The 20,301-nt window shown below is 49.2% G+C and overlaps 1 protein-coding gene across 6 annotated transcripts in view; it reads right to left on the reverse strand.

Annotated features, from left to right (window-relative positions):
* Positions 1-20,301, reverse strand: part of SLC35F5 (solute carrier family 35 member F5) — a 1,900,137-nt gene that overhangs the window by 1,130,931 nt on the left and 748,905 nt on the right. For 5 of the 6 annotated variants that reach the window (XM_069616580.1, XM_069616583.1, XM_069616579.1 and 2 more), the window contains 2 exons: positions 7,152-7,214; positions 6,582-6,663 (listed from right to left, as the gene is read on the reverse strand). In XM_069616580.1, coding sequence (XP_069472681.1) covers positions 6,582-6,663; positions 7,152-7,214 — 145 coding nt within the window. The remainder of the gene's footprint in view (positions 1-6,581; positions 6,664-7,151; positions 7,215-20,301) is intronic. The other variant, XM_069616584.1, reaches the window with a different exon arrangement.

The raw sequence follows: 20,301 nt of genomic DNA on the forward strand, positions 1-20,301 counted from the left end.
TGGCCAAAAGCAAAATCTCCATTATGTCATCCGGGAGGTCCCAATCCTTATATCTCAGCCTCTCAGAAACCATGCGTGAAGGCTGAGTGTTTTGACCTCTGGATGGAGAACCAGACCTTCCTCTTGCGAAAGAATATCCTCTCTTTGTGGAAGATGTATTGGAGGGCAGATGGACATGTCCAGAAGGTCCGGGTACCACGTCCTCCTGTCCCAATCCGGGGCAATTAGGATCATGGTTTTCCTGAACGTTCTCAACCTCCTGATTACGTGAGGAATCACTGGGACTGGAGGAAACGCATACAGAAATGGAAACTCCCAGTCCACCACAAATGCGTCTCCTAGAGCTCCTCTCGGAGGAAATTCCCTTGAGCAATACTGATTGCACATCCTATTGACCTCGGTCGTGAACAGATCCTCTTGAGGGGTTCCCCAAAGGGTGACGATCTCTTGAAGGACTTACTGAGCTAGTTCCCACTCATGGGACACTGTGCTCTGCCTGCTTAGAGCGTCTGCCGCGGTGTTCTGCTCTCCGGGTAGGTGAACCGCCGACAGAGAGATTCCTTCTTGTATTGCCCAGAACCAGAGCTGCATTGCCTCTTTTCACAGTGGTAGTGACCCTACGGCTCCTCTCTTGTTGAGGTATTACATGGCCACTGTGTTGTCTGTCATTATCAGGACATTCTTTCCCTGTAGAGAGGGCAGGAAGGCCTTCAGTGCTAGTTTGATTGCCCTCGGCTCTAAACGGTTGATGTATAGTTTGGACTCTGATGGAGACAAAAGACCGCTGATTGTCAGATCATTGGCATGGGCTCCCCACCCCGTGAGTGAGGCGTCCGTCACTACAGTTATCTCCGGCCATGGCTGCCAAAAAGATTCCCCCTTGAGAATATTGTCCTTGCAGGCCCACCATAGAAGGTCTTGAGCAACACTGCTCGGTAACCTGCAGAAGATCTGACATATTCCCTGATAAAACTGGGACCACTGAGTCCTGAGGGCCCATTAATGGGATCCCATTCTCAATGTGGCTTCTGGCACCAGAAAAATGCAGGATGCCATGAGGCCGAGCAACCTCAGAAAATCGTAGGGCGGTAGACGCTGGGCACTTTGACATGTTTTACCATCTGCAGAATGTGTTGAGCTCTCACCTCGGGAGGCGAGGCTTTGCCCGAGGAAGTATCCAAGACCGCTCTGATGAACTTGAGTCTTTAGAAAGGTATCAAATGGAACTTCTTGTAATTGAGGGAGAAGCCCAGTCTGTGAAGGAAGTGGCAGGTGATCCTCCGATGTTCCTGGGCCTGTTCGGGTGAACAAGCCCTGATTAACCAATCGTCCAGGTAAGGATAGATGTGAATCCCCCCTCTCCTGAGATTTGCTGCCACATCCGCCATCAGTTTGGTGAAAACCCTTGGGGCGGAGGTTAGCACGAATGGCAGAACTCGTAACTGATAATGAGAGTCTCCAACCGCGAACCTCAGGTACTTTCTGTGCTTGAGATGGATTGGCACATGAAAGTAAGCATCGTGAAGGTCCAATGATACCAACCAGTCTTGGAGTTGGAGAGTCTGAAGGATCTGAGAAAGTGTGACCATCTTGTACTTGTCCTTCCCTGAGGAACTTGTTTAAGTTTCTTAAGTCCAAAATAGGTCTCAGTCCTCCGTCCTTCTTGGGAATGAGAAAATAAGTGGAATACCAACCCTTGTTCCTCTCCGCTACAGGTACATGTTCTATTGCACCTTTCTCTAGCAGGGTTAAAATCTCCTGCACAAGGAGCGGATCTGGAATTTTGACAGCGTGGGGTGCCAATGGATATCCTGAGGCCTCTTTACAAAAGTATGGCAGTAACCTCGGGATACTGTTTCCAGTGCCCAAGCATCTGAAGTTATGCCCCGCCATTCGCTTAGATGCTGAGAGATTCTGCCTCCCAACAGGGTCTTGTGGGCTAAGGCCTCAGAGTCGTTTAGAGGCGACTGTGGCAGTGGCTGAGGGTAAAGATGCCACTGCTGAGGCTGAATTAGCACTCTTACCTCATCCACCCCGAGGGAATTTCCTATGTCCTTTCTGTACAGCCTGTCCTTTCACTCTACCAAAGGAGGAGTAGTAACGAAAAGAACAACCTCTCCAGGAAGATGAGTCTGAATAAGGTTGCCGAATGGAGGCGCTAAGGGACTTAGCCGCCGCCCTGGAGGTCTGCAGCTTCTCCAAGCTTTCGTCCGCCTTGCTGCTGAACAACCTCGAGCCGTCGAAAGGCATGTTGAGACGTTTGGCCTGCATGTCCGGTGCAAACCCTGACTTTCTCAACCACGCAAATCTGTGCAGTACCATGCTTGCATCCATGGATCTGCTGATGCCGTCAGCAGTATCCAACTATGCCTGGAGACACTCCCCCATTGCCTCCTTGCCATCCTTAATTATATTCAGAAAGCCTTCCCTTTCTTCGCCTTCTGGAATATGTTCAGCCGCCACTTTAATACAGTCCCACAGGGTACGGGTAAACCTGGCTAGGGCTCAGGTGATATTCGTGGACTTTAGAGCCATACTGCCCGAGGTAAACACCTTGCAGGCCCAAGCATTCACTTTCTTATCCTCTCTATCTGGGGAATATAGGGATATGCTGACTGTCTGGAAGCAGTCGCAGCCTGGATCACTAGACTGTCAGGTGTAGGGTGTTTTCTGAGATAATCAGGGTCACTGGAAGATGGTCTATACTTTCCAGTAAAGCTCCTATTAATAGCTGAACCAGTCTCAGGAGTCTCCCAGTTAGCTTCTACCTTTTTTTGTAGGACCCTATGGAAGGGTAGAACTGGGTCTTTTTGTGGACCATGATTCAGGATGTCTGTCATATCATCTTGCTCGAAGATTGGTGAGGCCCTGTGGCAACCCATGAATTCAGTCACCTTGTTCATAAGGTTCCTGTACCCTGAATCAGCATGTTCTGAAGGGTCAGGTTTTGTAAACTCCAACTCTGGTGACGTATCTAGACAACTGGCAGAGTGGAGGGAGTCGCAGAGGTCTTTACACCTCGACTCAGGGTCAATTGGTTCCTCAGGAACTTAACTAGAGCCATATTTGACTCCTAACAGAGAAACTTCCCCTTCAGAGTCACTTTCCTCTTCAAAAATAGAGGACATTGACTTAAAGTCAGACCTCAGTACAGGTTTGTATATCTTTTCCTGTACCGGAATTTGCCTCGAAGGATTCGCAAGGGACCGTCAAAGGCATCGACGGTTTCTTCAATGGAGATGCCTTTGACTTCGGCGTCGAAGCGATCAGCGTCGATGGCGTTGATGAAGACGTTGATAAACTCAACGTTTTATGTTTCTTCGACGGAACCAGGGATAGACTCGATTCCGGGTCGAAGCCTTTGACTTTTTGGTGTCGGTCGAGAGTGTCAAGACTCTGACTTACTACTTGCAGAAGTAGTTTTTGACCTGCCTGCCTCCCCCAAGGAAGCGACCGGTGTCCGACTCTGGCGAGGCTCTTTTGAGGGGGTCGAGGCCGCGTTCTCAAAGATTCGCATAATTTCCACCCTGAAAGCATTCCACTTGCTGGGGGAATCCGACCTAGTCGGGCATCTTATCACCTCAGTGGAGGTGTCTGATGATGAAGAGGGAGACTGGTGACGTCTCTTCTTCGACTTCTCAGAAGAAGACGAAGAATGTCTGAACCGACTCCTCGATCGAGACCTCTTCGGATGTTTATGCCAAGTGGAGTCTTTGGACTCCCCGTTTTTTTTGTATTTCTTCGAAGAGCCATTCGAAACTTCCCGCCCCACCGCCAATTTACCTTTTGCGTTCGCAAAGAGCTTTTTCAGTCATAGACTGACAGGAGCTGCAGTCGTCGATACGATGGTCTTTACCCAAACACCAAAGGCAAACCCGGTGAGGATCGGTGATGGAAATTTTTGTCCCACAGTCATAACACTTTTTGAAACCCGATTTAGGGGTCGAATGAGTAGAAGAGAACATTTATTCACTAGGAAAAAAATGAAGCGGACCGTTGTCTCGAAGCGAAGCTCGGAAAAACTGAACTGAAGCCAACAGGTGCGGCACAAGCTATTTGTACTACTGGCGACGTCGACACGCCATGGCAGCTCTCGAGGGACATCAATGCCACGACCTAATGCACAGCGACCTCTGCCGAAAAAATAATTCTGAAGCAGGGAAGCTGGAGAGATACGACTATCACAGATGAGGAATACGTGGGAGGACACAATCCATTCAAAAGGGTATATTATGTAACTCAATCAGCACTCCACAATGTGGGGTGTGCTGATATCACAATGGGGATTGTAGAAAGGATAAAAAATATCCTTTGACCCGTGGGAACATTAGTTCCCACAAGGATCCCAAAATAAAATAAAAAGAGAAGCCCATGGGGCTCCCCAGCAACACTGGAGAGAAAGTGCTGCAATAATAAAATGTAGATGCCAAAAAGTTAGAGGAAAGTATGATTCCAAAAATTAAGTATAGAGAGTCATAAAAATTACTTCCATCGTAAGAGTAAAAAAGAGTGAGTGGGGGAAAAGATCACCACTCACTCAGTAACATACAAAAATAGTCCACAAGTCCAGCAAAAAACATTGGGGTCGCACAGGTGAGAAAGATTTTGCATGAATATGAAAATCTAACTTAACAACCGTTAGCTGTTTGTGGGCTCCCCCATTAGAGACAAAATATTAGAACCACTTTGACAGCAGCGCTATTATGAGGGAGGACCGGTGAGAGCAGGACAACTGTAAGTAAGACAGGCACAGCTAGGTGAGGTATTGCAGACTCAACCCATACCCCCCCACTCCTTTACCAGCCACGGAAAAGAGTATTGACTGATCGTAGGTGTCGGGGAGAGAACGATTGAGTCAACGACTGACACCCTTTGAGTAAGTCTTAGACAAATGGGTTCAAGAGAGCCCACCTCTAGATTGCTTGAAGCCCTTATTGACCAAGGGACCAGTAAGGCCCTTGCACAGTAGGAGGTTCTGGGACAAAGAATCAAATTTACAATAAAACAAAGAGATGGTCAATGATTCATTGCAAGACTTGGTAATCAACAATAGCCAAGTACAATATGCATAACTATAGTCTACTCCAAGGATGGCATTTCACACCTCATAGACTATCTAAACTGTACCCGGGGGTTACCACACTATGTTGGAGAGGGTGTGGAGAAAGGGGTACACATTGACATATTTGGTGGCAATGTCCTCTGGTTCAAATATTCTGGAAAGAGGTCTTAGTTAGGGTGAAGAAGATATATGGCATAAAAAGGCACCTGAGCCCACTAATCTTGTTCGGAGTAGAGGGCCCAGAGGCCATTACACGGGTTTAGCCCATATGGCGAGAAACGTGCTGTTATTGGCAAGGGTGTCTCAAGACATACTGGAAAAGGCAGCATCTCCTGACTCAAAAAGAGTGGCTTCGTAAAGCATATGAAATCTATGAACCGTTAAGTATGACTGCAATAATGTCCGAAACACACAGTTACATTGATGTGGAATGGCTCGCATTCATTACTTTCTATAGAACATTAAGACTATGACTGTGAGGAACGAGATCGTGAAGTGGGAAATGTTTAACAGAATGGTCCAGAAAACTGTGCAGATATATTTGCAAAACAAGACCAGATAGTGATTCTGAACATGAGTTTTGATGAGTTGCCTGCCACCATCGTAGACATTTGAGACGATTATATTGTTTTCTATACACGTTGATCACGGGAGGGAGTGCTGAGGGGTGGAAAAAGGGAGGTGGAGTGGAAAACTGGAGTATGTTATAGAATAAGTGACAAATAATACTGTGAGTTGGTGTCTGTATGGCAACATATGCATATAAAATGTTTCTGGTGGAATGCTTTGAAATCTTCAGTATGTTACATTGGTTGTTTTATTGTGCTCCTTAAAGCATTCAATAAACAAATTTTATTGTATTTTTTTAAAGGGAAAGTAGATAGGTTAGAGTACGATTCTGGACACAGCACTTAAATTTACAGACATTATCACGAGCACCCTTTTGACATTTCTTTGTTATAGACTAGGACATGAATTTGTAGAGTTGGGGAAAGATTATATTTAAAGAAAATAAATAAAGACCCTTCAACAAAGCCTCCGGGTGGTGATTTTGACTTACCATAATTTCTGAACTATAGTGAAACCCCAAGCTTTTTAGCTTTTGCAAAACATGTGAGCCCCTATGCTGACAGTCAATGCATACTCCCACCCACTCCTAGAGCCTAAAAGATATTCATTTAGCGACTAGCCTCCATAGACGTTTCTCAAATATTTTCACCCTGCAATAAATGTACAAGCCACAGATGAGTTTATATGTTTTCACCAATGACGTGAAATGTTTTGTTTCTGTAGATCCAGGGCAAACGACCGAAACAATGCCTCAATGTAAAGCGGTCCAACAATAAAAATAAAAAAATTTAAAATAGAAGATCTGACTTTCATGCAGCACCATGTAACTGTGAAGCTGGGAAAGTGGTGGTCGTAATTAATCCAGATGGTAGTCAACGTGTGGCACCTAATACAAACAAAGCCTCAAATGATCATCATATTCAGTACCCAAACATAGATCAGTACTTACCAATTTCTAGATCACTGTTAGGACTACTAGCCTTTTCACTTGGTAAATCGTGAAACTTAACAGGAACATAAAGAGGTTCACTCTGTGAAATAAAATACAGCAATTATGCAGGAAGATTTATTTACTCAACTTGTATAATATACTAAGAGCACACAATATTTAAATAAAGCTACCTTGTTTCTTAGGCATTAACTGTGCTGTTGAACTAAACGTAGTTTTCATCATCTACTGGAATTGGGTCTGATCAAGATCAACTGGAATAAATCCTCTATCACCTTACATAAATGTCAACAATATCAAGCATGGACTACTTGATTTTTAAGTGCAAAATACTTTCCCATATTGCTATAAATAGGTGTTGTGACACCATCAATGCTATCAAACATGTTGCAATACCTGTTGCAACTATTAGCAGCCAACAGGTTTCACTGGTTGACTAAAGCTAGAAATTAAATTCATGCACAACGAAATACACTTCGAGATCTGCTCACACGTCCTTTGACATTAAAAAATAAAAAAAAGCCACAAACCTACACAGGACATATACCAATTCATACTTGGGAAGCTTACCAAGCAACTGTTAGCACTGTTGTCTGTAGCACAGGCAGTAAAGTAACCTTCGGCATCTGCAAACTAAATGCAGAGAATTACATTTAGGTTGTACCTCAGTCAAGATCCTTTGTATTTTGAATTTTCAATACTACTTTCCTTTATGTACTATAATTAGACTCATACTACTATATATTAAAAGAGGACCATATTTGCCAAACAAAATATAAACCAGGCGCATAACTTTTTAAAATATAAAATAAACAGCTTCCTCATCTTATGTCACAAAGTATTTGCAAACCCTGGAGAGGATATGTGGAGGCACCCGGAGGCTCATCAATCTACCTGTGGCCTCGACTTAATCCACAGTAAATTCGTTCATGAGCCACAATTGCAGGTTAAGATGGTATCGCACCAAAGGCAATCGAACAATAACTAAATATCAAACTGTCCAGTGTGCCCCATTTGGAGGCAGCACAGTTCTTATGAAGAAAACAAGTTTATTTGGTTACAGGGCTGCGGCAGACATTCGCAAAAACAACACAGGCACCAGAAACCCAGTCACCTCGATATCCAACAGAGGAGATGGTGTCACTAGCAAGCAGCAATCAATGATGCGTTCAGATCTGAAAACAAAATGGTGAACTGAGCTAAGGTAAACTAAGCTGGCAGACCCACAGAGCAAACCACTAGTCTAGAAGAGTGGTAAGTGTCGGTGCACCAAGGAGGACAGACGAGAGGAAATTGAAGGCAGAGGAGGGAAAAAGAAGGATGGTGGCATACTAGTGCGAAATGAGAACAAGGGCAGAAAGGGGTGAAGTGAAAGCAAAAAAGAAGTAGTTGGAAGTGAAAATTGAAGCACAAGGAAAGGTGGACCAGCTAAATTCCGAGTGGAACAAGTGGGAGAAAAACAAAAGAGGAGTTCAAGAGACCATAGAGTGTGAGAGAGCGAAAAGGAGGGAAGGAAAATTACACGGGGAGAGAGACAGAAAGGAGAGGTGATGTCAAATATTACACAGGGAAAAAGAAAGAAATGGGGCCACTCAAGGTTCCATCATCTGGGGCGTTTTTAGTGGTGGAAAAGCAGACCCATGGAAGGCATTAGCAAGCAGCCTGGAGGAGCAAGCCCGAAAACACTAGTGTCCTAAACAGCATTAGAATTCTGATACATGACCACCATTCTGATGACTTAAGGCACCAGGATTGGTGGTGCCAGATGCTTTCCAAGACAAGAAGGACCCTTGCAGTAGGTTGAGAATGCAACAAGAGAAAAGTTAGGGTCTTCAAAAAGCAAATAAGTGCAGGGATACTTAAAACCCAAGGATTTCCTTCCCACGTCAGTGTGCGATCCTGCCTCCCCTGCCGTGCGGACCTCTCAGGGCAGGAAGGCGGACCGCATTGAAATTATAGGCGGGCACGGCGGGTACAGATAACACGTCTTTATTGTACTCTGTAACTCGTAACTGCCTTTTCTTTCTCCCTCCGCCCCAACCCAACGTCACTTTCCCAAATGTCGGCCCAAACGAGGGCCTTCCCACACAACGATGTGGGAGGTGCATGACCTTGTGTCAACGACACGACATCTCCCCACTTTTTAGCATGTCAGTACACCGGCCGGCTTACCCTAATTCTTCGATAAGTCTCTGGGGCTTAATGCAACATCTCTGGGGTCACATTGGACGATTGTGCGTATCCGGAGCAGGCGAGGCCTCCATCTCTTCACTGCTGGCTTCTTCCTGCGACTGCTCGCCATCCCCTTGGTAAGAGTCATCTGAGAGACGTTCCTCTTGGCTGCTACTCACTGGCTCCCAGGCCGCAAGAGGTGGTCCAGTGACTTTCTAGAAGTGGGATGAGTTTCGTGTTACAGAGTGTTGATGGTTTCTGGCCGTTATCATGGTGCCCTTTTTGCTGGTTACCACCAGCTGCTCTGGTGCGAATGTGGGATCCTCTTTCCTCGCTTTTGACTGCTAGACTAGGACGTGATCTCCCAGTTCTATGTCACACTTTTTTGCCCCTCGACAAGTGTCTGCTTTACCTTTCATTTTTTCTTTTTCTGCTTGGTCTCGGGTCCTGGCCTGTTGTTCCTGGAGTGTCGCAGGCTCATGCTTGTCGCTTTCCAGAAGTCGTGCTCTTATTGTCCTGCGGAACGTAAGGTCAGATGGGCACACACCCTTGGTGCTCGGCGGCGTGTGCCTGTACTTGCGCAAGAGCTGGTATAGTGTTGTTTGAAAAGGCTTGTTGACGATGTTGGCAATTTGTAGTATTCTTTTGATGTTAGCCATATACTTTTTGACGATGAGGTTGGCTTGAGGCCATCGTGGGGTTATCTTCCTATGTTGGAACCCCATGTTGAAGAGCGGACTATTGTCCGACTTTATGACCTTTGGTATTCCATACATTGACAACCTGCAGTCCAATGCAGGGATGACAAGTGGCAGCCGTTGATTCAATGAGCTGGCCGTCTGGGAAGCATATTCATCAATTAGTACAAGGACGTAAAACGGTGCAAAAAAGTCTATGGCCAGTTCCTCCCAAATGCCTTCTGGGAGAAGGGACATATGCAGTGGGTTGGGATGAAAGGGTGGAGTAACCTGGGAGCAGATGGTGCATTTTCCTACTATTCCTACCACAGTGGCATCCAATTTGGGAAACTATACTTTCTGTCGTAGGAGGCGTTTAGTGGATACTAACCCCCGGTGGCCTTTGTGTGCTAGCATGACTGTCTTTTCTCTCTGTGATTCCGGAATGAGGACTTTGCAGCCTTATATGATGATGTGGTTGTCTATGACTGTGAGCTCGTCCAGCACCAGCATCATGCATTGTACGTCATTCTTTATGTGCTCAGGTTCGTTTCTGGCTTGAGCCCTGAGGTGGGTTGTCTTCAACCGTTTTGATACAGTGCCTCACGATCGCAAGCGCTGAGTCCTGTTGTGATTCTTTTGCTAGGCGTGGTCCAGTCAAGTGGCAAAGGTTGTAGGTGATGGATGGTAGGCAGAAACCTGTGCAGTTCCCTCTGGGACCACTGCAAAAGATTTAAAGATTTGAGACTACAGGTGGTTGGCAGTAAACCCAATTGGTAGCAGTCTGTACCACCCAGATTTACCTGGTAGCTGTGGCTGAGCAGTCGGACTTCTCTCAAGAAGAGTTAGGCAGTATACAGAGTATTCACAATAGGTCAAAAGAACACAGTAGAACAAGTACACACTGACCAGAGCTTGGTGTAAAAGAGATATAATTATTTATTTAAAAACACATCTAGTAAAACACACTGGCACTAATATCAAGCAGTTCAAAAACACGGTCACTAAAAGATATACACTCCCTTCAACGATTAGTTAGACAAGTCTTAAGTAAAGCAACACTTATTTTCAGACAGCGGTGAGCGCTTAACGAAGATGGCACTCTAATCAATCTGTTTAAAAGGGAGAGAAAGGCAGAGCAAAGATAGAAACAGATCCCAACACTTTCGGAAGAACACAGTAGGAGAAGAAGGCAGGTTAAAACCGTAAAGTCAAAGTTAACAAGGCCGGACCCACTTTAAGAGGCTCTGGTCGAAATGTGTTCAAGGTCACACGGTTCAAAGTGCCCAAAAGTCTCGCAATAAGTTCAGAAAAAGTTGGACCAAAAAGAAAGGGACCAGTTAGATGGTCAAGGCGGCCAGCCCAGTCCAGAAGGTTAAGGGATTATTGTTACCTTGTAGCAATCTTTAGAAAGGGAGGCCTGGCGGACACGGTACCTTAAAATGGTGAGAACGCTCCAGCGGGGGCAGTTGTTCCTGGCAGCGGGTGCAGCTCGGTGCTTCGTCCGGGGGAAGAGAGGATCTCGTCGGGGAGGAAAGCAGGAGTCCGTTGCACTGCCAGGGTAGAAACTAGCCGCAGAGTTCTCAATTAAAAAAGAGCGGTCCTTTTATTTGCGGTCCAGTGGTAAGTGGCTATCCGGTTGCCGGGGTGCTTGGCACGGGCAATTCGACCACAAGACGTCCTGGGATGCGAGAAAGGAAGGTAAACTGGTTGTGTCCACCAGTCAGGGGAAGAAGACTCTCCAGCCGGGAGATCTCCTCTGTCGTTGGGAAGTGGTGAGTCGGTTCAGCAGGGCTCCACCGGTGGTGTTGTCGTAGCAGGCCGGCTCAGCTTCTCCCTCGTCGGATTTTCAGGTCCTGTGGCGACTTCTGAAGTTCCAGTCCCAAAAGCCCTGCTTTTATGCAGCACACCCCCATTCACTCAGCCTAGCTGTCAATCAAACATACTAAGTGGTGAGCCGGCTGGCTCACCACTTGGGCCAATCACACAAGAGTGCGACTTGAGTTACCAAGGTAACTCAGTCCAGGGTGCCTAAACCCCCTCCCACTCCCCCTGTGGTACCCAGACAGAGTCGCACCACTTTTGGAGGCTGCTGTGGAGATGCCCGCCAAAAAGTGGAACAAAGGGCTCGACCTTTGGTTTGGAGTTACAGAGGCGAACACAAACGCCATTTTAAAACCGAGTTCTGGCAGAAAATACCAACCAGTGAATTAATATTAAATAAATAAACCGGCGGTGTGTTAGAGGCTATGTTAAAAAGTATTAGCCTCGAACAATGAGAAAATCCCATAGAGATATATTTGCGGTTAAATATAAAAAGTAGTATCCACTGCCACCAGCCAAAACTCGACGAGGGGGGACGGGACAGTTCCCCCTCGAATAACAGACCCAGGGGCAATCGAATTGCCCCTACCAGTACATCCACAATATGATGGTTTGTACTGGTTCTGTTAGTAATTTGGGACTAGTAAAGCCAATGGTGACTTTACATGCCCTGGGAGACAGTAGTCAGTCCCAGGGTATGGAGTCTATGGTGGGGGGTCACTATGACACCCCTGTGTTACTGCATGGAGGGTGCTGTGTAACACACATACAAAAACATGAGACCCTATGGAGTAAAAGACCCCATAGCCCATGAAATACATTAACATTCAAAGGAACACCATAAATCATGTCCAAGAGTGGGAAAAAAAAGAGTCTCACTCTTGGCAGGAGAAAAAAATAAACTCCAGAAATCCAGCAAAGCTGCTGGGGGACTCACTAGATTAGGAAATTCAGCCTAAACAGAGAATTCTCCCTAACAATGGATGATGCAATTAATGTATGCATCAGCAATGGAGGGGCTTGCTTGTGGCGGCACGGTGGAATGTCTGGACAGATAGTTGGCCGGTTTACTGTCTTTGCCTGGTTGGTGTAGGATGGTGAACGTGTAATCTTGTAATTTTAGCCCCCAACGTGCTATCCTCAGCAGCTTTTGGGTCTCTGTAGATTATTAAAAGGGGCTGGTGGTCGGTGATAACCATAAATGCCTTTCCGTACAGGAAGAGATGAAAGTATTTGCAGGCCCACACCACGGTCAGGCTCTCCTCTTCCGCCTGCGAGTATGCCTGCTCCGTAGTGGTGAGGCTCCTGCTTGCGTAAGCTACAATGAAGACGTTAGCCGGATTCGAGGAGTCTTGTTGTGTGAGAATCGCACCAAGGCCTGCAGGGCTGGCATCAGCGATGACTTCAGTCTGTCTTTCAGCATTGAAGTAGGCGATGTCTTCTGCCCTGGAGATATTGTTTCTTATGGTCTTGAAGGCTTGCTGGCAGTCTGTCGACCATTCAACCGGTTGGTCTTTCCATGTGAGGAGACGGAGAGGGTTGATAACCGTGGTGTAGTCTTGGAGGTATCTCGATAAGTAGCTCGCAAGACCCACATTGAACCACTCAACAGAATTCTTCTCCAGAACCAAACTGCACTTTGGCAGTCAACAGCAAAATGGCTGCGCTGGCTCCTGTGGGAACCATTGCATCCAAACTGCGTTTTGCAGCGACAATAGGAGGGCTGCATTGTTTTGCTAAACGTCATTGGGCAAGATGGAACAGGAAGCACCCCGAGAAAGGCTATTAGGGTGTGTCCTTGTTTGTCTTAAAGAAATGGAGTGAAAATGCAGCGCTGCTTTGCTGCAAGCCCAAAGTTCCTATTGAAAAAGGGAAGATTTCACCTTTAAAATGATGCCGCTCTGATGCTATTTTTCCGTTCTTCATCACACTACCTTTATCAAAAAGACCATCATGCCCAGCCATATTCACATTGTGCTCCATCAGAAAAGAGCCTTATTCCTGAATGGCAGGCTGTGCCAGCCAAATCTGAGAAAATCAACAAAAGCTTTACTTCAGCTGCATGGAAAAACGCTTAAACATTTGCTACAAAATGTCAGAAATCACAGCTTGAAAAGAAATTCTTGCTTTCTGTGCACATGTCAATTTCAGGAGACCTTTGCCTTGTACAGATTGTTGTGTAAAAGATGCTGGCTACAGCTACAGAACAATATTGGGAAGTAGATGGAAGAGAAATCCCAGCAACATTTACCACGTGTCAAAACTGACTTTTGCAAACCAGACAAAAATGCCTGTTTTGAAAGGACAATGTTGAATAAAAACATGTTCGTGCTGAGCAATGTAAAGGGGTTTGTTCACAGATATGGACTGTTTTATTGAACAGGCTTTTTTTTATTCAGAACAAAAATAAACAAAATAAGGAATTATGTGGCAGTGGCTACATGGGGGGGAAAATCAGCCAAAAACAGGTTTCTGCTGGGAGGATGCTAGGTCAAAGTAGATCCTAGGCACACAAGTGATAATGGCTACCTTCGCAGACTTGGGTCTGGGCTGAGCCCTTTTACAATGGAGATCTGGGACACAAACATATGAAATGAAAAAATCACACCTCCCCGTGACTTGTACAAGAAGCTTCAAGGGAAAACTCCATGCCAACCCTGAGCTTAGAGGGGTAGCTTGGAAGCTGTGCCCATATATGGGGAACAATACTGAACATTTGTTTACAAAGACTATTTTATAATTAAAACGTGTAAGATTTATCTTTGCCACATGACTTTGCAAAAAATGTGACAAGTTGACAGTTTAAGGAACAAGTTACTTACCTGTAACTGTTGTTCTCCAGCACGGGTCTGGCATGGATTCACATGCTCATGAATATTCCCCGTCAGGCTGGGAATCCTCGGTAAAGAAAAAATCAGTATCAGTTTTGTTCCTGATCTGTCTTTCTTAGTAGTAACCAATCACTGATCTCTGGGTCATACTGCCCCCAGCCAATGACTGCCCTCTCCCTAAGCCCCGCCTCTGGCAGCCATCCTCAGATTTGGTAGCACGCAAAGCGGCAGTATGACCAAGTGAAGAGCCGCAGAGGGGTAGGTAGGAGGGTTCGCATGTGAATCCATGCCAGACCCATGCTGGAGAACAACAGTTACAGGTAAGTAACTTGTTCCTTCTCCAGCATGGGGTCTGGCATGGATTCACATGCTCATGAATAAAAGAATACATAGCAGTATACACATGCACAACCACGGGAGGTGGCAAAGGCTCAACATTAAGCATTACATCCAAAACTCAACATTAAGCAATTCTTACCTCCTCACCAGGCTCACCTTAGGCGAACAGGTTGCGCAGCACTGCTTGGCGGACCCTGGACTCCTCCCTGGAGTCCCGATCGACGCAGTAGAATCTTGTGAAGGTGTGCGTCGACCTCCACGTAGCAGCCCTGCAGATATCCAGCAGGGGCACACCAGACAGGAAAGCCGTGGTAGCAGCGATCACTCTGGTGGAATGGGCTCTCGGACGGAGGGCAGCGGTCGGTTTGCCAACCGGTGACAGTGCATAATGCAGCCGGAGAGCCATCTGGAAATGGAAGTCTTCGAGCGAGCCTTCCCTTGATTCACAGACCCAAAGTTCACAAACAGTTGTGACGTCTTCCGATAACTCTTCGTGCGGTCCACGTAGAACTTCAGCGCTCTAGCTACATCCAGCAAGTGCAAAGTCCTCTCGGCTGGCGTTGAAGGCGACAGGAAGAAAACTGGTAACACCAAGGGCTCGTTGAGGTGGAAGTCCGACGGTACCTTGGGCATGATGGAGGGGTGCATCCTCAGCATCACCCTCGTGTCATGAAAAGTCAAGTATGGAGGCTTGCAAGATAGGGCCTGGATCTCTCCCACACGTCGTGCGGAGGTGATGGCCACGAGGAACGCTGTCTTCCATGACAGGAACTTCAAAGGCGCCGAATGCATAGGCTCGAATGGGGCCCCCATGAGCCTGGTCACCACCACATTAAGCTCCCACGCCGGGGCAGCAGCCTTCACCGGCGGGAATGATCGGAATAGTCCCTTCATAAATTCCTTCACCAGGCGATGAGACCACAAGGACGCCCGTCCCGTAGTCCTGGTATATCGGGAGATGGCAACCAGACGTATTTTGATGGAGGCGTGAGCCAGTCCAGCTTTGGCCAGCGACAGTAGGTACGGCAGTACTTGAGGGGCCGTAATCCGCAGAGGGTTAATCTTCTGTGCACGGCACCAGACAGAGAACCTCTTCCATTTATGACCGTAACACTTGAGAGTTGAGGACGCCCTGGCTTTTGCAAGAACCTCTCTGCAATCAGCCGGTATATCGTACTGTCGTGATCTCTGCTTCCAAAAGATCAGGACTTGCCCGACTCCCTTGGAAGCAGACCCATAACCCCGGTTCCGAGTGCCAGCCAGTCCCAATTGGGACCTTTTGGACCCTGTCCTGGCGCCAGTGGCACCAGGCTCATAAAGATGCCCAGTCCCAGCGCTGGAAGCGCCGGGCTCATAATGCTTGGGTGGACTTACCTGCAGCAGACCATGCTGCTTACTTACCTGCCAGTTGAACCCCTGATCCTCTTCTGTTTGGGACTACTTTTCCTGTTGGGTGGGGCAGGAGCCACTCCCTAGGTTCAGAACACTGGAACTCTTCTGGAAAGCAGGAACTCTTTTCTTACCTAGGCGTGGCTGTGGAAGGAGTTACCTAAGCACTACAGGAGGCTATTTAAACCACACCCGATGGATGAATCTTGCTTTTTGTTATTCTGCATTCTCTGCAGCAGAACGCTCATCGTGTCTTCTGCTTCTGATCCTGGGCCTAAGGGAACAAAGGCTTACCATCCTGGAATCCAGTCTTCAGCAGCACCTGTAAAGACAAAGAAAGAACAGGTTAGCACTACGGTCTTCAGTGGCAGCGCATCTCTTACCTGGTCCATCGGCTGTCACCAACGCCTCGCGCTGCATTCCGGCATCTGAAAGACAAAGGCTTACCTACTCTTCGCATGCTCCGGAGGTCTTCGCACTGCATTCCGGCATCTGAAAGACAAAAGCTTACCAGCTCTTCGCACGCTCCGGAGGCCTTCGGCGCTGCATCCCGCATCTGAAAGACAAAAGAAGGTGCGTTTAAAGACATTGGGCAACTTTATTACTCACGTGCCATTACTCCTTCCCACGCCGAATCCAGTGGGTATTCCAGCACCCTTCAGCTTCTCTAAAGCTCCGAACTTGTACCTGCAAGATAAAAGGGACAGTTAGTGCGCATCGTGAAGCAGGCTACAAGCGCTTACTTACGTGCTTCCAGGCGCTTCTATTCCTCACGCGGGTTCGATCCTCAACTCTCATCAGCCCGCCATCCGCCATCGCCAGAACCCTGCAAAACAAGAGATATCATTACAAAAGACTTTTAAGACATTTGAAGTGCCCAGAACTTACCGTTCGTGCAGTTAACGACGGACAGGAGTCCTCTGAGGTCAAGAGGCCTGCACCCTTATCCAGTGAAGAAACTGGTTACGGCACCCTGCCCCGAGGCAGATGGAGAGCTCGGCGTTCACTTACCTAAGGTGAGGGCGTTAACCTTTGGGGTTCTACAGGAGAAGAGAAAGGGAAGAGGAGAGAGGCACCCAATAACCCCAGTTCATTAATCCCATATTTTCTATCTGCAGACATCTTACTCTTCGAGTCAGACATACAGTGCACAAAGGTCCAGCCCAAAGAGCCAACCGTGTGTTACACATCACCTTTGAAGATACGGCATTCACCCAGTCAAGACCGGCGCCTCTGCGGGAATCAGGTGAGCGTTACACGTACCCTCCAAACTCTAGCGCTGCAGGAGCCAGGCCTGCAAGTTCAGCGACTGCAGGTTGTGATGGAGAATGGCGCCTCCTTCTCTGGAGAGAAGATCCACGTCCGCCGGCAGCTTCACTGGCAGGGATGTTGACAAGTCCAGAAGATCCGGGAACCAGATCTGCCTCGGCCACGCCGGTGCAATGAGGATCATTCTGCACCTGGACTTCTTGAGCTGGTTGATGAGGCAGAGCAGCAACGGCAACGGAGGGAACGCATATAGAAACAGGCCGACCCAGGGGAACGAGAAAACATCGCCCATGCTCCTCGGCTGTGGGAACCTGCTGGCGAACCTCTGGCACTTGGAGTTTGTCGCCGTCACGAACAGGTCGATCTGGGGTTTGCCCCATCGTTGGAAGAGCCGATCCACCTGGTCCTGGCGTGGTTCCCACTCGTGGCACGAGCGCAGCTCCCTGCTGAGTGAGTCGGCGATGGTGATTTTATTCCTGCCAAGTGGAAGGGAACCAGAAACATCCCCTGAGCGACGGCCCAGTGCCACAGATTCTGGGCCTCCTTGGATAGGGCTGGGGATCTGGTGTCCCCTTGCTTCCGTATGTAGAACATCATGGTGGTGTTGTCGGTGAAGATCCTCACCACTTTGTCCTTGAGGGACGGAAGGAACGACTTGAGTGCCCAGAACACTGCTCGGAGCTCCAGAATGTTGATGTGGAGGGACCTCTCCTCCGGGAGCCAAAGGCCTCTTGCGTGAAGATCTCCGGTGTGGGCCCCCCAACCCTCCAGAGAGGCGTCCGTCGTCACCGTCTGCTGAAACGCCGGGGTTTGAAAGTCCGTGCCTGTAGTGAGGTGAGCACGGGTGCCCCACCATAGGAACGCCCGACGGAATTCCTCGTCGAGAGGGATCCTGTCCTCGAAGCAGCCCGTCGCCTGAAACCAGCGGGCGTCGAGGAACTCCTGTAGCGGACGCATCCGAAGTCTGCAAAGGGGTACAAGGTAGATGCATGAGGACATCATCCCGAGAAGGGACTTGATGGACCTCACACTGGCCACGTCCGTGGCTAACAGGCGCCGCACCTTGCCCAGGATGATCTTGGTCCTCTCCTCTGACGGGGAGGCCAGTTGCCCCACTGTATCGAGCTTCGCTCCCAGAAACAGTGCTACTTGCGATGGAACCAGGTGGGATTTGGGGTAGTTGATGGTGAACCCCAGTTCCGTGAGCAACCGGACGGTCCTCGCTGTGTGTTCGACGGCGAGTTCCCCTGTCCTTGCCCGGATTAGCCAGTCGTCCAGGTAGGGCTAGAGGTGGATCCCCTGCAGGCGCAGCCGCGCCGCTACTCGTGCCAGGCACTTGGTGAATACCCTGGGTGCCGACTTTAATCCGAACGGTAGGGCTCTGAATTGGTAGTGGCGTCCCTGAACCACGTACCTGAGAAACTTCCCGTGTCCTTTTAGAATGGGGATGTGGAAGTAAGCATCCTCCAGGTCCAACGACGATAGGAAGTCGCCTTCCTCCAGCTGTCCCAGCACGTGCTGGAGGGTGACCATCCTGAATTTCTGCGCCTTGATGTATTTGTTTAACCAACGCAGGTCCAGGATGGGGCGCCAACCGCCGGTCTTCTGTTTGATGAGGAAGTACCTTGAGTACGCTCCGGAGCCCCGGAGCCTCCTGGGGACGAGCGCGATGGCCCCTTTCTTGAGCACCGCCCTTACCTCCAACAGCAGTTGAGGGACGCGATTCTCCTTCCTGGCCACGGGAGGAATGCGAGGGCCCTTCTTTTGGAATTCCAGCGAGTGCCCGTTGGCCAGGGTGTCCAACACCCAACAGTCGGTGGAGATGGACTCCCACACGCTGACGAACTTCGTCAGCCAGCCTCCCACCAGGGTGCTTCGGTGGGGGCCCGACAACACGGCCGGGTCAGTCTTGCTTGGAGGCGGCTTTGCCGCCCTGCCCTCCTTGGCGATGACGGCGGGATCCCCCTTGCTTGCCGCGACCTCTGTAGGCCTCCTGGGAAGAGGAGCGGGCCGCCTGGCGGTAAGTGGAGGAGCCACCGCTGGATCCTTTGGAGGCACCCTGTCTGCCTCCGGAGCTCCAAAAGGGCCGTCGCTGTTGAAGCACCCCTAGGGCCCGGGCCGTCTCCGAGTCGGTCTTGATGGCCTGTAGAGACTCGTCCACCGCCTTACCAAAAAGGTTGTTGCCGTCGAACAGCATGTCCAACACTCTGGTCTGGACGTCCTGGCGAAAGTCCGTCACCTTGAGCCATTCTCGTCGTCGGAGGCAAACTCCGTTGCCCAGTTGGCGAAATCCGGTATCCGCAATGTCCGTTGCCACCGTTATGACGCGATCCGACGCCACCTCGCCTTCCTGCAGAATTTCTAGGGCCTCCGCCCTCTTGTCATCAGGCAGGAAGTCTAGCAGGGGAGCTATCTTGAAACAGAGCTCCCTGTCGTAGCGGGCCACGACCTCTAAGGCATTGGCCACCTTAATCGTCGTTGCCGCCGACGAGATGACTCGTCGTCCCATGGAGTCCAACTTCTTGCCCTCGCTGTCCGGCGGGGAAGTTGAAGCCGAGAGACAGAGTCCGGCATGGGCTGGGCCCCGAGGCACAAGGGGGCGGCATCAGGGACTCGGTACTTCTTTTCGTACCTGTCCCTCTTGGCGGGCGTCGTGGAAGGGTTCTTGAGGACGGCAAGCCCCCCGTCCCAGATGTCGTCGAGCAAAGGCACCGCAAGGACCGTCTTCCACTTGGCCTCTCGTCGCTGGTAAAGAAACCCTTCCTTTTTTTGTTCTTCAGGGCAGAGCTGGAAGAGCTCGGATGCCCTGGTTATCGTGGAAGGAGCCAATTTCGACGGCTGTAGCAGCCCGCGGTGGGGGCGATGACGGGATGTCTGCTGTGTCATCATCGCCGTCTGTCCCCGTCGCTGTATCCGACGCCGTATCCTCTCTAGGGTCCGGCGAGGGGGATGAGGGGTCCACAGGCCTCGCGGGCACGAAGGGCGGGGATGGGTGGACTCTCCTCCGCTTGTTCGGAGGGTTTCCCGACGGGCCTGGTTCTGGATCCTCCGCCGGGTCCATGGTAATCTCGTCCTTATCTCGGTACATAAGGATTGGATCGCCAATAAAATGGCCACCGAGCTATCCTAGGGCTCGGGTAATGGCTGCGACGGACGGGATGGCCGCTCCACTGGGCCCTCTTCGTCGCTATCGTCGATCACATCAGCGGGGACCGCCCC

The sequence above is a fragment of the Ambystoma mexicanum genome, chromosome 9, assembly GCF_040938575.1.
Source record: "Ambystoma mexicanum isolate Mex_15411 chromosome 9, UKY_AmexF1_1, whole genome shotgun sequence".
Taxonomy (NCBI): Eukaryota; Metazoa; Chordata; class Amphibia; order Caudata; family Ambystomatidae; genus Ambystoma; species Ambystoma mexicanum.